The sequence below is a fragment of the Prionailurus bengalensis genome, chromosome D2, assembly GCF_016509475.1.
Source record: "Prionailurus bengalensis isolate Pbe53 chromosome D2, Fcat_Pben_1.1_paternal_pri, whole genome shotgun sequence".
NCBI lineage: Eukaryota > Metazoa > Chordata > Mammalia > Carnivora > Felidae > Prionailurus > Prionailurus bengalensis.
In genome coordinates, this window is record NC_057351.1 from 11,006,349 (window position 1) to 11,022,075 (window position 15,727).

Genomic DNA, 15,727 nt, shown 5'->3' on the forward strand with positions numbered 1-15,727 from the left:
AAGGAGAGGGGGACAGAGAATCCCAAGCAGGCTCCACACTGTCAGCGCAGAGCCCCACATGGGGTTTGATCCCACGAACCTCAAGATCATGACCTGAGCTGAAATCGGATGCTTAACTGACTGAGCCACCCAGGCGCCCCTGCAATGACAACGTATTTATTTGACTCTGAATATGCAGTTTCCTTCAGAGAAATCTGTGCTTTAACAATTCAAAGCTTCTTTCTTAAGTAGCTAATGAGAATAAAATGTTCAAGTTACCTATTTAAAATTGTTTAAAAATAAGTCTTTCAAAGCCCTGGCCCAATGTGGATGTGCTCGTACGCAGGAGGGCAGTGCTGCTCAGAATTTCACGTCACACCAGGAGACAAAACTCTAGTGCCAGAATAAAATCTACAAACACACGACTTCTCTCAACTAGAAAGTCTTGTTATTAAATAGATTTTTTAAAAAAGGTCAATGTGCTTCCTCGTGTACCTGATTTCAGTTCTTGGTGCAAGCCCTCTATCTCCCCTCAGATTGCTAACAAAAAATCTGCTGGTCGCCAATCCTCCTGAGTAACACGGAATCAAAGGGAACAAGAGCACTTCATCTGGCAGATGTTTCTGGCTACTCCAGACGGTACCCGTTGGAGCTAGAACTCATTAAGGAGGTGAGTTGAGTCAGGGTGGCAATCAGAAAGGTTCAAAGAATAAGTAGGAGCTACAATGTAACGCTTTATGTGAATCGCTTTAGTCTTCACATAAAGCAATAGTATTTCATGATCTACAAGTACCGGTACATACATTATTTCATTAAGAGAGATCTGACATTAAAATGCTATGTGGTGAGAAGAGCAGAGAAGATCCTTGACTTTCAAGATCAGAGCAGTTAGCAGGTGCCACAGTTCATCACTGATGCCCTATCATTGTTCTTTCTACTACACTATGACGCAGTATGCATCAGAAGAATAAAACTTTATGAAAATAAAAAGATCTCCGAAGTTCATGTGAAATAAACAAAACTCGATCCTTTGTTCTCATGCGACGACTCTGCTCCTACAGGGTGAAGCAGGATTCCAGCCCCAGTGATATACAGCTGTCTTATCAGAAAATGGTCGTTAGCCAATTCAGGGGACCCAAAGAAGCTCGGAGAAAATTCTCACCAATTCCTATTACTGTGCGGACTGAGCACCGATTATTCACCTGAGTCAGAGGACAGGTGGATGAAGCAATGCTTATTATTCATTTTATAGCTGCAGAGTATGGGTTCTTCTTTACGTGCAATTTTTGAAATTCATACTGAATTCTATTGCCACTTTGAAATGACATTAAAAGACCGATAAAAGCACACCTCAGCATTTCATTCTCCACACGAGCCATATCAAATTCAAATCTGAACTGCACTCTAGGAAACAAATAGAGAATGCATTCCTTCTGAGAGGTATTACCTTTCTTTTAACAAATTTGTCCCAGTAGTTGTTGGGAAATGACCTAAAAAATATAAAAGCATAAAAGTAAAATAATATCATTTAAAAAAATGATAAATAACAATATGTTGTTTGGAATAAACAAAATACTTAAAATAATATGTAAACACATATTGTTTCATTCACAAAAATTATAATCAATTTTGTCCCATCTTATCCCATAATTTTCCTATATCAGAGGTACATTAAATATTATGTAAGCGTTAATATATCAATATATACATGCAAATCACAAAAAGACTCCAGGCTAATATTTTAACAGGGAAGAATATGAGCATATTTATTAATAAGTAGCTTGTTGTATTTATTTACATGCTGACACATGTCATTTGTAACATGTCAAATGACATACGTTTCTCTGTCAATTATCTTTAAAAATTAAGATATCTAAAAATCTGTCATTTTTTTTCTTATAAAGTTAAAAAATCTCATTCCCACGTTATCCTCGAAGAAACTGACCGTGGCACCTGTACTAATATGGACTTCACCTAAAGGGACAGATCTAATTTGACTTAGTATTAACAGCCAGAGTTGACAAATAAAACATTGAGCATTTAGAGTAAACATTTTTAATGCACAAACACATCATCCTCATTTGAAAACTCAGCTTATTAGCAATTTTAACTTCTTAAGAACAAGCAAAACTGATCACAATAAAAAGATATTTCACACTTGACACACTAGAGTAGTAGAAACTACTCAAAAAATAGTGTATCACTAATACCTTTAGTGGTGGCAAGTTCTACTTTTGTGATGGATTGACCTGGAACAGCTGCTAGGAGTCTGGGTCTTGATCTCACAAGGGTAAATAATTAATGTATAGAAAAAGCATTTGTCTCCCTGCCTTATATTTTACATGTCATAACGTTTAACTAGTTTTATGCTGGGCTGCTGAAAGTTTACAACTTAGATACATTGAAAGTATGAAATTCAATATTTTTGCCTTCAATGCTACAACTCTTTCCTTAATGAATCATTTTTGCTTCGTCTGGTCTTTTGGATGAGATAACCCCACACTGCAGGTTATGCCCCTCTAGCTACACACTTCTCTGAACATTGAGTAATGGATGTTAAGTTCCATCAGGGCTGTGGAAATGGACCCAAAGCCATTTTTGATTAAGGAATTCGGAACACAGATGGGAAAAAAATTGATAGCATCCATTAAGAGGCTGACAGTGCTTAGTCTTTTGATTTTCTTGGCCGAAAATATAACTATTATTCACCTCTGCTAAACTTGTGACAAATCTGCAGGAACTCCAGCAAAGTGTTTGTTTGTTTGTTTGTTTTTTGTCTTGAAATTTTTGAGCACAGTAATGTCTCATATAATTCTTTACTCACTGTGTGTTGATTACGAGTCTATCCCACTGGCCTTTAATATCATCTTCTGAAGGCTGTTCTGTAATATAAAGCCCATCAAACTCCAATTTTCGAGCTACTTCCTTTTCTCGCTTAAAAATAACCAATGGGACCTACATTTGAAAAAAATAAACACGTTAAAATTAGTTTAGATTTACTGGCATCTCCTGTGGTTGCTATCTTTACAAAACAGCTTCTGGAAAAAGAAGTATTTCCCATGTTACTTCCAGGAAGGTAAAATTGAGTGAAAATGAATTGGTTATATTTAGGCAGAAAGAAACATCTAGAGGTTTAGGAAAAAAAGAAGATAGAATAGATATAGTTTATAATCATATGTTTTTAAACACATAGAAGTTCACAGATAACTACACTGAAGAAATCACTTTTATGTATTAAAGAGAAAAAGATGTATTATATCTTTTATTATGATATACTTAACATACATCTTTATAATGTGAAACATGAACGGATACAATAAAATACAGCAATGTTACTAATGTTCCAAAATGCATGCTTCTAAAAAGTGCAGTGTTATTTGAGAAATCTCTTTAATTATTCCACACTCAGCATGCCCATATGCTATTTTGAAATAAATTTTAATTCCAGCATCAGCAAAAATCTTTGTCAGCTAGCCAAAATGTTTCCAGAACATATTGGCTCTCTTTTCATATGGACAGATTTTACAGAAGGCACGGATACAAAAAAGAGGCAGACGTTCTAGAAAAATCCAAGAATACTTCCCCTGTCCCCTCTTAATAAAACAAAGGAAAGACAGGGAAGGGAAAAGAATTTCTGAAGAAAATTTTACATTCTAGTCTTTCACCCTGAGCTCTGGCTTTTCAAAAGTCTTCTGGAAGCTTCACAATCTGAGGTAGGAGACAATGAGATAAAGGCATTACCAAGAAAAGGTGTCTCGCTAGGAAAAAATAAAGAGGTTTGCAAAGGTAATGGGCAGCCCTGGGCATTCGGAGACCATCTTGAGTTATATTATCCTCTTGGTAGGGCTCTGGGGATAGAGCTGCATTATTCTCTGGGTGAAGGTTGACAAACTGTGGTCTTTCTGCCAATGATGGCATTAGGTAGGTGCCTAATGACTCATAGGTTCCATATGATGTATTATATAACTCTAAAACAGTGGAGCGTTGCTAGGGGACATGGTAGGTTATTTTTGTGGGGCCAAGATTTGATGAAAAGGGTCATTATGTAAATAATTGCCAATATGTGACAGGGAGCTATAACAAGACAGCCCAGGGCCACAGGCCCTTCCCAGGACAGCCTGCAGTCAACGACTGGTCAACATGGAGCTCTGAAGGCCAGGCTCCAGTGCCCCAGCCCAAGACAGCCCTGCAGGGGCATCCCAGCTTCAGGGACTGAGGCTTGTGTGTGTGCCCTGTTGTATCTGAACCACAGCCCCACTTTGTCTTCTGCTTCTTCTCCTTGCCCCACGGGTGTTGATTCGTGGAACATTCCCTAATAATCTCTGTGCAGGAAATTCCCATCTCAGAGTTTGCTCCCCCAGGAGTCCAACCTGCAAAAGACATGCGCAAACACGGACACACACACACACACCTTGGTGCCTTACTATCTTACTTTCAAGCAGTAGTAGCCGATGATGCAGAAGAAAGAAATGACCGTGTGAAGAATGGCTAAGATCCGCAGCGTGGGCTCCATGTAGCCGCTGCTCTCCTCCAGGACGTAGTGAACCGCGATGATTCTAGGCGAGCCACTGTCCAGGCTGCTAACTTTGGCATTTCCACTTGAACTGCGAGTGGGGGGCTCCTTTCCTTCAACCACAGAAGAAGTGGAGACCTGATTCAAACCATTTAAAGTAGAGTCAGTTCACTCCCTCTAAGGGACCGGCACACACAAGAAACAATGGAAACCCAGCCTTCTCAGCAGAGAGCCAGATATGAGGCTCAGGTACCGTGAAAAGACTAAAAGCAAAGGCTAAAAATAAAAAGATAGCTTTTCGGAAGCTGATGGCCTATAACGAGCACACCCTTTAAAACACCTCCTAATCTGAGCAAGAGTTACGAGGAGTCTAATGCATGCAGGAGAAAAATCAGATGGCTAGGCTGCCTTCTCAGGTACCAAATGAGTTTAACGTAATGAGGGTGTGCCACACCCAGATATGGTACCAAGGGGGGTACGCAGCCAAATCAGGCTAGGGACACTGGGTAAACCCTGTACTACATCAAACACTCTTTAGTTGAGGTATTTCCTGCTTAGTTTGGAGGAACAAGTCTGCTCCTGCCTTACTAGACCGTCAGTGATGTGCCTGAGCTCTAGGTTTTTTCCTTTCATCAAAACATATCTTGAAAGAGATTTACATGTGCTCATTGGCGAATGTGTGAATTCTGCACACACAATCCAACCCATCTGTGGTTTCGTACTGGTTCCTGAAACATAAAGATGTACGTACCTTATAAAAGAGCAAGATGAAATTGATTGCAAACGCGACGAATAAGGCTAACATTCTCATGTTGTAAAAGTTGCGAGCAAAATAGTTCTGAAAAAAACGATGAAAATTAAGGTCACTGAATGAAGAGACTGACACGTGCAGACGATTTAAAGCATTCATTCATCTGCCCCAAACTACTTCTTGAGAGCCTACTCTGCATCCAGTAACGTTCTTGGAGCTGTAGACGCAACAGTGAGGGAGTACGTTTGGGCCACCACGGAGGAGGTACACATCCGCAGATGAAAGACAAAACAAAATCTAATTTCAGAGGATGCTAAATGCTATGAAGAAAAATCCATCAGGTTACAGGCTTGGGGAACAGGGCTGCTATTTTAGATAGGTGGTCAGGGAAGGTTTATTTTAGGTGGTTATGTATAAGCAGAGGCCTAAATACACAGGGAAGAGGTCAAGTGAACAACTGGGGGGGGGGGCACATGTGTCAGAGAGAGACAGTGCGTGGAAGGGGACGAAAGTTCTGAGTTCGGAGTGACGATGTGCTTGAGGGATAGTAAGAGAAAAGCAGGGAGGAGACAAGGGCATGGGAAGGAATGAGGTCAGAGAGGTGAGGGGCACAGGTTTACAGGCTTCTGACAGAAGTCTGTGACGTCCCTTCCAGTGCTGTGGGTTGGGGTATGACCTCTGGGGCCATGCTGCCCAGCTGTGAAGCCCACCATCACCACTCAGTCGCTGCAGGTGTAGACAAGCAATTAACCAGTCCTGCAGAATCACTTTTCTCATCTGTAAAGTGGGCAGAACGACAGAAACCTTTCTCAGAGGTTTGCTCTGAGGATTAGGTAAGTTCACTGAGGGAACGTTAGTTATTACTCTTATTATTATTGTGGGAATTATTATTTTATTCCAGGTGGGATGGTAATCTAGTGGAGGATCTGAAGAGGGCTTGATACCACTAGATTATGATCTGGAAAGATTACTCCCACCGCTGTGTGGGAAACAGATAGGAGGCAAGAGTGGAAACAAGGGGACTAGTTAAGAGTTACCAAAGGACAGCAGAAAGGGATGTTATGGATGGTGGTGGGTTGGCTCAGGAAGGGACTGTGGAGATAGTGATACTGAGCAGACTCCAGATATACTTGGAAGACAGAACTGGGAAGAATTACCACTGGGTTGGATTTGAGGCAGGAAAGAGAGAGAGGACTCAGGGATGGTAACTTCTGGATTTTGGGGTCCAAGTAACTCAGTAAGTGGTTGGTACCATTTACTGGCTGGAAAAAAGTAGGAGGGGAAGTAGGTTTAAGGAAAAAGACTATAGGAAATATAAAGTATTTGTTTTAATATTAGGTGGGAGAGGTCTACGAGGTATCCAAGTGGATATGCCAGGGGCTTTAGCAGAATAGGTCATGTCAAAATGACCAACACGCGCCATTGTTGGTCTCCATGACACACTCCATTTGGGTGGTGTCATCTCCCACACGAGACCCTGACTTTACTGCCGTGGCTTATTGGATGAAGGCAGGCTGCCACACCCAAACCGGCCCAGTCACATTGGTTGTCCTTGTGGAAGGCTAGAGTCGGGTCACGGAGGCTGAATTAGTGACCTTGTTTATCTGAGCTGGGAGGTCACAAAGACTTGAGGGACAAGGGGCCTGTGGTGGCCTGATGTGGCCATGACTAGCCTTGTGCATGCAAACTGGTGAACAGAGAAAGTCATATATAGGAAACAGAAGCAGGAAAATGGGACTGCAGAGAGATAAGAGAACATGGCGGACAGGTGGAAGACAACCCTCACTGACTTGCTCTACACAACTGTAGTGAAACAGAGTCTTCAGGAATTCACTAGGGCTATGGCAGGTTATTGGGGCCCGTTCAACCTCATGCCCAATACCATCTACACTGGCTACGTCTGCAGCTATGGCAACTATTACAACATAGCGAATCAGCGATTATCCAGAGTGATCTACAAATCATTTACATTTAACACACTTTCCCACAACGTAGGGAAAAGGCAAGATAGTTGAAGAAAACATCGTTGAAACTATTAATTAAAATATATGTTCGCATAAATTATATAAAAATGCGTAATATTTATTTCTACATAGGCAGTTAGAATACATAATTACCGAGGACAATTCACGTCCCTTATAGACAGAGTGCCGTAGTATACTGAGTTTCTTATCTACTTTTGATTTCTCAAAGGCTGTAAAACACTAAATATGATTTTGACTTTCAAATGGCTTTATTAGGAGCAGCACTGGTCTTCGTTTCTAGGTCTGATATTATTGGTCAGTACCTTTTAGAGGTTGAATCTACATGCTCTTCTTCAAAAAACCATATATACTGTAATTATACATACATATATAAAAAAGGCCTTTCAACCAAAATTTTTAAGAATGCCATCTTCTGTAAATATGAATAAAGATAGAGAACTATACCTTCTTTCTTTGTTTTTCAAATATGAACATGCATTTAATTAATTTGGGGAGCATTTCTGCAAAATGCATAGGATACTACGTAAAGAACTGCCTTCTCTCTTTTCATTCGTTGGTTTTTACTTGTTTTTACTTAAAGAATAATTCTGAACAGACCTTCTTAGTATCAATGGAGAGTTCACTCGTTGCATTAATACTTTCATAGCTGGATTTTTAATAAAAAGATGATGTTCTAGAAAAATCGATGAATCCAGCTCTGGAACTGCAATCCGAATTACTTATACCCTCAGGTATGTTTTTGCTTTAATGGCCTGCAGACCCTGGAACAGCGTCCTGCAGAGTGGAGCTTCACGGGGTATTTACTAACTTGCCCTAAAGTCTTACTGGGAACACTCTGGATGCACTGTGCTGGCAGTCACTAAATCACATGGCTTCAGGGAAGGTGGATGTGGTGGAGGTTATGGTTTGAGGACAGGGAGCAGGGGGCCAAAGGCATTTGTTAGAAAATATAAACACGCTCAGGCGAGCAAAGAAAACATACTTGCGGGGCTGACTCGTCCCCTGATTGCCACCCAAGGAGAGGTCGGTGAATGTTTACTGGGCCTGAATGATTAGGGTCTCACAATATATCAATAACAATATTCATTGTAAAACATCTTACTAGAAGTTTCTGTTGATATGCGATGATTTTCTTCCAGAATGCCGACTCGGGAACTTCTGGCTCTCCATATCTGTGTGTGTGGAGCTGCCTCAACTTCTGTTTACCCTTATCTTCTTTGGCTTTTTCTTCTTTTTCTCCATCTTCTCCCCTGTGAACACAAATGAATGAAATACAAGCCATCCAGGAGCTACAGATATAAACAGGTTTTGTGCCAAATTATGTAAATGGATATTTAAATCATGGCATCGCTTGGGGCGCCTGGGTGGCTCAGTCTGTTGAGCCTGACTTCGATTCAGGTCATGATCTCGCAGCTTGTGGGTTCAAGCCCCGTGTTGGGCTCCGTGCTGACGGCTCGGAGCATGGAGCCTGCTTCGGATTCTGTGTCTCCCTCTCTCTCTGCCCCTGACCCACTCACATTCTGTCTCTCTCTCAAAAATAAATAAACATTAACAAAAAATTTAAATCACAGCACTGCTGTTGAAAACTAGTTTCTCGGGGCGCCTGGGTGGCGCAGTCGGTTAAGCGTCCGACTTCAGCCAGGTCACGATCTTGCAGTCCGTGAGTTCGAGCCCCGCGTCGGGCTCTGGGCTGATGGCTCGGAGCCTGGAGCCTGCTTCCGATTCTGTGTCTCCCTCTCTCTCTGCCCCTCGCCCGTTCATGCTCTGTCTCTCTCTGTCCCAAAAATAAATAAACGTTGAAAAAAAAATTAAAAAAAAAAAACTAGTTTCTCTTCCAGTGCATTATAATATCCAGAATTTTAGAATGAGGGGTTGGATTCCTTGCCTATCATAGGCTCCCATTGATGGATAATTCTGTGACATTCAAATCTAAAGGGATGTTTGTTCAGCATCGTTCTTCATCAGGGAAATACAAACCAAAACCACAGTGAGATACCACCTCACAACAACTCAGGAAACAATAGATGTTGGCAAGGATGTGGAGAAAGGGGAACCCGCTTGCACTGTTGGAGGGAATGCAAACTGGTGCAGCCGCTCTGGAAAACAGTGTGGAGGTTCCTCAAAAAATGAAAAACAGAACTACCCTATGACCCAGCAATAGCATTACTGGGAATTTATCCAAAGGATACAGGAGTGCTAATTCATTCGGGCACGTGTACCCCAATGCTTATAGCAGCACAATCAACAATAGTCAAATTGTGGAAAGAGCCCAAATGTCCATCAACTGATGAATGGATGAAGAAGATATGGTGTGTGTGTGTGTGTATGGAACACTGCTTGGTATTCCAATATAATGGGATACTACTCAACAGTGAAAAAGAATGAAATCTTGCCATTTGCAGAACTGGAGGGTATTATGCTACCTGAAATAAACTAGTTAGAGAAAGACAGGTATCATATAACTTCACTCACATGTGGAATTTGAGAAACTGAACAGAAGACCATAGGGGAAGGGAAGGAAAAATAAGTTACAAACAGAGAGGGAGACAAACCACAAGAGACTCTTAAAGACAGAGAACAAACTGAGGGTTGTGGGGGTGGAGGGCTGAGAGAGTAGGGGAGGTGGGTGATGGGCACTGAGGAGGGCACCTGTTGGGATGAGCACTGGGTGTCGTATGTAAGTGATGAATCACGGGCATCTACTCCTGAAGCCAAGACGAGGCTGTATGGTAGCTAACTTGACAATAAATTAAAAAATAAATAAATACAGGGCATCTTACAGGTTTGAAGTGTCTTTACGGCTCTATGTACCACATTCCCTTCCAAATGTGCAATAAAAACATTTAACTGAAAACAGAATGACAATGAAGACACTTTTTTTTTTTGCTGTGACTTCCCAATAACCTTATTTTTAAATTGTGATTTTAATGTTCAGTTTTAACACTGACCAGCCAATAGGACTTAAAATCAGAGGCATATGCATTTGGTGGTTCACATACATAAAGCATGTCAACATATTAATGATGGAATCAGAAGTACTGAAATTTGACAGTCTACCCCTTCTAGGTGCAAAATACCAATCCTTCATGAAAGCATATTTATGGGTAGTCATATAAACATATATACGCATTGTCACATAAACATAACCCCAACCTGGATGACATATATCTAACATTATTTTTTTTTTTTAATTTTTTTCAACGTTTTTTTATTTATTTTTGGGACAGAGAGAGACAGAGCATGAACGGGGGAGGGGCAGAGAGAGAGGGAGACACAGAATCGGAAACAGGCTCCAGGCTCTGAGCCATCAGCCCAGAGCCCGACGCGGGGCTCGAACTCACGGACCGCGAGATCGTGACCTGGCTGAAGTCAGACGCTTAACCGACTGCGCCACCCAGGCGCCCCTAACATTATTTTTAACATGAAAGAATTGCCACAGAAACAACGGTTGTGACGTTACATTTCACTATAACAAATCATCTACGTGGCCATTTTTATAACCGACCCAACTGTGCAGGCTTCTTCGACAATAAACAGAGATGACTGTAAGGAAGAGCCCACGAAAACACGCCAAAGAAAACAATGGAGGGGAAAGTAAAAATGCTGTGTGAGCATAGTAGCACTTAGAGGTACTTAAAATTTTACTTCGTTGATTTTTAAAAGTGTGCCTATGAAATTATTTAAACTGGGTGAAAGCTAGAGGTTTCCATGATTAACAGAGGTTTCCATGATTAACAGAAAGCCAGTGTTATGGGGAAGTGACCCATTTTTATGGCTCCACACCCAGCTCTTTCTTTCTTACTGCCACAAAGGCAACTGTGCCCCGCAGCAGGAGTGTGGGTAAAACTGAAGACTTCTGGGTTCCACACCAGACATGCTGAATCAGCATCCCTGTGGATCTTTGTTCCTAATAAACTCGCCACTGTGCATGTGGCTCTGGGGCTATGCTTTGGGGGGATGGTCACTGCTGGGATTCTGGGCAATGGCATTCAGAACGTTTGTCTCCTCCTTGGCTCATAAGGACAGAAGTCCTGCCTGATTTTGAGCACAGAACTGCAGCACTGAGTGACCTTGAGGAGAGCATCCCATGGAATCGCTGGAGCCATTTCTGCTGAAAGGGAAATGCACAAACAGAATCCTCATGGAACAAGGAGGAAGAAATGGAGTGGCAGCTGGGGGGGGGGGTCCTCCCCCCAGAGCTTCACCTCAAGAATGGCAGACTTCATCAGGGAGCAAGACAGACTGTCCCCCAAAGAGAGGGAGAGTGCAGGTAAATCAGACTTACTGAAACAAAGGCACATATACAGAAATTACACATACTCGGCCTTTTCAGGTTCAGATTTGCTTTCTTCTTTCTCCTCCTTTTCTTCCTCTTTCACCTTCTGTTCCTTGAATGGGCCAAGGGGGAGAAAGAAATCGGGGTTACACATCACCTCTGAGTGAGTTTAGGGAACCCCGTGACCCCGTGACAAATCACAACCTACCAAGGATACCCTCTCGCCTTCACGGAGATGAAGGTGCCAGGCACACCCTTCATTCTAGTCTAAACTCTTGCCCCTTCTTCTTCACTCACACCTCCCACATCCACCTACTCGATCCTTACTCACCCTTCAAGGCAAACTTAAGTGCCCCCCTCTTAAGGTGCACTGAGCTACTCCAAACCAAAGTGATGTTTCCGTTTTGTCAACATACATGACCTCTACTATCTAGTGCCCACACCATTTAACACTTCATAATTTCCTAGTTCCTTCATGAGTGTTGGTTATATCTTCCTACTAAACTGTTTCAGGCAATTTGAAAGCAATGACCACATCCTCTATCTCCTTTAATGTCCTATGATACCCAGCGGCATTAGGCACCTGGTAAAGACTCATAAAATATCTGTGGATGGAATGACTGCCCAGCTGACTCCTGTCATTAGGGTGAGGACTTGAGCTTACGCCCTGACAATTTAAGATAATTCAGTAATTTGCCAAGTAGCATCATAAGGCAAGCTTTGCCTGCCAAGAGCCATTTCCCTTTGGAAACCCAACCCGCGTATTTAACACCACTCTGGCACTAGCACGAAAGCTGACGTAGACTTCGTTTATCATGCCTAGAGAAGTCCAGAGAGTCAATTACCTGAAATTTTTCTTGCACGTCAGGGATAGGGACCGGGTTGCTCATTAGGTCGCTGAGGCCAGCGTTTGGATTATGAGGAATAAGTTTGTACTGTCCTCCTTCTCTCTTCAGATCCAAGCCAAATATGTCCGAAAGAAGGTCGCTTTCCTCTGTCAGTTCCTTCAGGTCTGTCAGATCTTCCGAGGGCAGGGCGGCCTCCATGGGCCTCCTGTCCCCCTCTTCTCCATCCCCTCTCACCTCATCCTGAGTGGGGTCTGGCATGTTGGCTAAGAGCTCGGCCACTCGGATCTTTTTTGCTCCTTCTACTAGGCTCCCCCCAAGCAGCAGGCTGCAAATGATGCGGAAGAAGCCTCTGGAAACGCTGGCCACAAAGTGCAGGAGGCTCATGAAAATACTCCAGTAGGACGAAAAGGCGGCCGTGACCATATCCTTCATCGTCATCTTCTTCACTTTTTTCATCTGTTTCTTCAGGCTCTTCAGGCTGAGCATTCTCATGAGGGTCAAGATATTATACCTGAGAGCAAACAGGGCCGACTTGACCGTCACGATGGAAAAGAAACCCATTCTGGGCCCCTGCTCTTCCGGCTTCTCCTTCTCACTCTCTTCTTTATTCGCTGACCTCTCATTCAAATCCGACTCTGAGATCTGCGCTGCCAGCTGCATTTCGAATATGGTGTCCTCACAGAAGTTGACAAAAAGTTCCATTTTCTCCTTTTCTCCCCCTTCGTTGACCACGTCAAATATGAACTGCCTTTTGGACTCCTTGACCTGGGGCTTCTCCCACTGGGTTCGGCTGGACTCACTGATTTCAAAATACACCCTCTCGATGCGTTTGGCACTTCCCATGATCTCGATGCGGCCCAGAAAAGGCTGGAAGTAATTCAGCACGCTCTCTGCCAACTCCAGGAAAGTCTGCAGTCGCGTATCATTGGGCATGTGCTCCGAAAGGTTGGTCAGAAGAACGGCCACATTGAAGCCGATGTCCTTTGCGGGCTCGTGAAACCTTTTGACAAACTCTTCATAGTCCAGGGTTTCGTTTTCATCCGTCTCTGCACAGGACAGAAGAAACTCGGTTTCTGATTGCGTGTAGTGTTTATGGCTCTCCATCGCTTTATGGAAGTCCCTCTTGGAAATGACTCCCTTGCCGTCAGGGTCGTATTCTTTAAATGTGTCAGAAGAGGTCAAATCCTTTAGTTTTAAGAACATGTCAAAAAACTTGAGAATCATCTCCACGTTGTTGGAAGACTCCACAAGCATATCGACCATCTGTTTGCCAATGGTTCCATTGACAACATTACCTGGTGGTAAAGAATGGCACGTGTTCAGAATGAACATTACTGATAAAACCAGTGTCTGGAGAGGAAATGACCATAGAAGCCTCAAATGACATCTGAATCAAGGACGCCTCCTTGGTTATCATCTACCACATGAAGTCTCAGGAAACGATGGATGGTTATTTGTAAACCCTACTTTAAAAGAGTGATTACATAAACACGTCAAAACCATATTTACAAAGTAGTCAGACTAACGGGAGTAAATCAAGATTTGAAAAAAAGCTGGGTTTTTTTCCCCCTCAAATTGATCAAGGAGGCAATATATTTTAGGATAGAGAAAATGGGGGAAACATTTATATCCTAAAGCCAGAAACTGAAGTCCAGTTTCATGTTAATAATAAAAATGAGCATTTGGACAGCATTTTAGGACTGAAGAATCACTATTCATAGAAAATATGGGATTTAATGTTCATATGTTTGTGAGGCAGATACTTTTTATTAATTCTGATTTTACTATTGAGGAAACTGAGGTTTAGCAAGGCTAAATGAATGTGCCCGTTGTGACATGATTATTGGGGGTGAGTGCCAGGACATCAACGTGATCCTCTGAAAGCAAATTATATGCTCTTTCTGATTTACAATGTAAAGCATCTCCCGGCATTTCTTCATGGTCGAGAATATTTATTGTAGGAAAATGGAAGATCATTGATAAGCGTGAGAAAATTAGATATTATCCTAAATTATAGAGTCACAGAAAGCTTTTCTCCATTGAACAGAATGTGCTATGTAACATAAAGACAGACATCAGAAAAAAGACACGTGGTGAGGTCTGCTGAGTCCATTTGCGCAGCAATAAACACCGTGGCCGAGAACGTGGGCTCAGGAGCCACACCGTTAGGGTGGAATCCAGGCTCATCTACAAGCTGAGCAATGTGGGCAGATTTCTTAGCCTCTCGGTGCCTTGGTTTCCTCATCTGCCAAACAGTGGTAATACTACCAAAGCCATAACCTTGGTATTAGGATTAAATGAGTAGCCGGTATATTAAAGTGGGTGAATTTGGGGCATCTGGGTGGATCAGTCGGTTAAGCACCTGACTTCGGTTCAGGTCATGGCCTCACAGTTAATGGGTTCAAGCCCCATGTTGGGCTCTGTGCTGACAGCTCAGAGCCTGGAGCCTGCTTCGGATTCTGTGTCTCCCTCTCTCTCCCCCTCCCCTGCTCACATTCTGTGCATCTCTCTCTGCTTCAAAAATAAACATCAACAAAATTTTTTAAAGTTTATTATAATGGGTGATTTTAAGTTGTCACGGATGCAGTCACAGCTGCTCCTGCAGTTATGAGTGTCGTTACTATTTTCTAGACTAAAATTTGATATGAAGTCATGGTAAAAAGAGTCCTGTGCTCAGAGGGCATACAGTGGCTGGCACGTAAGGGTTTCTGCAAATGTGGCATCTTTGAAGTCCTAGCACAAGGCACACCTCCTGCCTCAGTTAATCAAAGTGCAGTTATGCAAAGCACAGTGGACTAAGAAACAGGGAGAGAAAAATTAGGAGGGGTTCAAGAAGAAAGGGGAGGTAGCAACAGCAAACGTGTTTTAGGTGGGTTTGGTCATTTTCACGTGATTTCACCAATTTTGCCCATCGGTCTATCGGTACCCCCATGTCACAGAGGAAGGAACTTGAAAGCGGAGATGGAACCGGCGCTAGCAAGGGTCACACTGCTAGCACGCGGGAAAGCGGGGACTTGAACGCAAGCTCTCGAGCACCACGTTTACTGCCTGACCCAGAAGAGACATGGGGCAGGAAAGCAAGACAAGTTGGAAAGAGAGAAGAGAACGAGAGTTGATACAGGCATGCCGTGGGAGAACAAGACTGCCGCCAGCAGCCACCGTGGGGGATGATGTCCTCTCTTCTTCTCTTGTAGGCCACGAAGGACCCACGGGAGTCACCATGCAGCCAGCTCAAGGCAGTGGTTTATACTGTCGGGCTTTATCCACATGCCTGTAATGCCCAAGGATTACAAACCAATGGACAAAACAAATAACGTCTTCATATATACTATGTCTGGAGAGCATGTTCTCTAGGGTATCACTAGGAAATGACAA

The 15,727-nt window shown here is 42.8% G+C and overlaps 1 protein-coding gene across 11 annotated transcripts in view; it reads right to left on the minus strand.

Annotated features, from left to right (window-relative positions):
- The window catches only part of RYR2 (ryanodine receptor 2), a 756,924-nt gene that overhangs the window by 26,855 nt on the left and 714,342 nt on the right, over nucleotides 1-15,727 (minus strand). For all 11 annotated transcript variants that reach the window (XM_043596215.1, XM_043596214.1, XM_043596207.1 and 8 more), the window contains 7 exons: nucleotides 12,350-13,647; nucleotides 11,549-11,616; nucleotides 8,331-8,478; nucleotides 5,244-5,330; nucleotides 4,412-4,630; nucleotides 2,804-2,934; nucleotides 1,427-1,469 (listed from right to left, as the gene is read on the minus strand). In XM_043596215.1, the coding sequence (XP_043452150.1) occupies nucleotides 1,427-1,469; nucleotides 2,804-2,934; nucleotides 4,412-4,630; nucleotides 5,244-5,330; nucleotides 8,331-8,478; nucleotides 11,549-11,616; nucleotides 12,350-13,647 (1,994 nt within the window). The remainder of the gene's footprint in view (nucleotides 1-1,426; nucleotides 1,470-2,803; nucleotides 2,935-4,411; nucleotides 4,631-5,243; nucleotides 5,331-8,330; nucleotides 8,479-11,548; nucleotides 11,617-12,349; nucleotides 13,648-15,727) is intronic.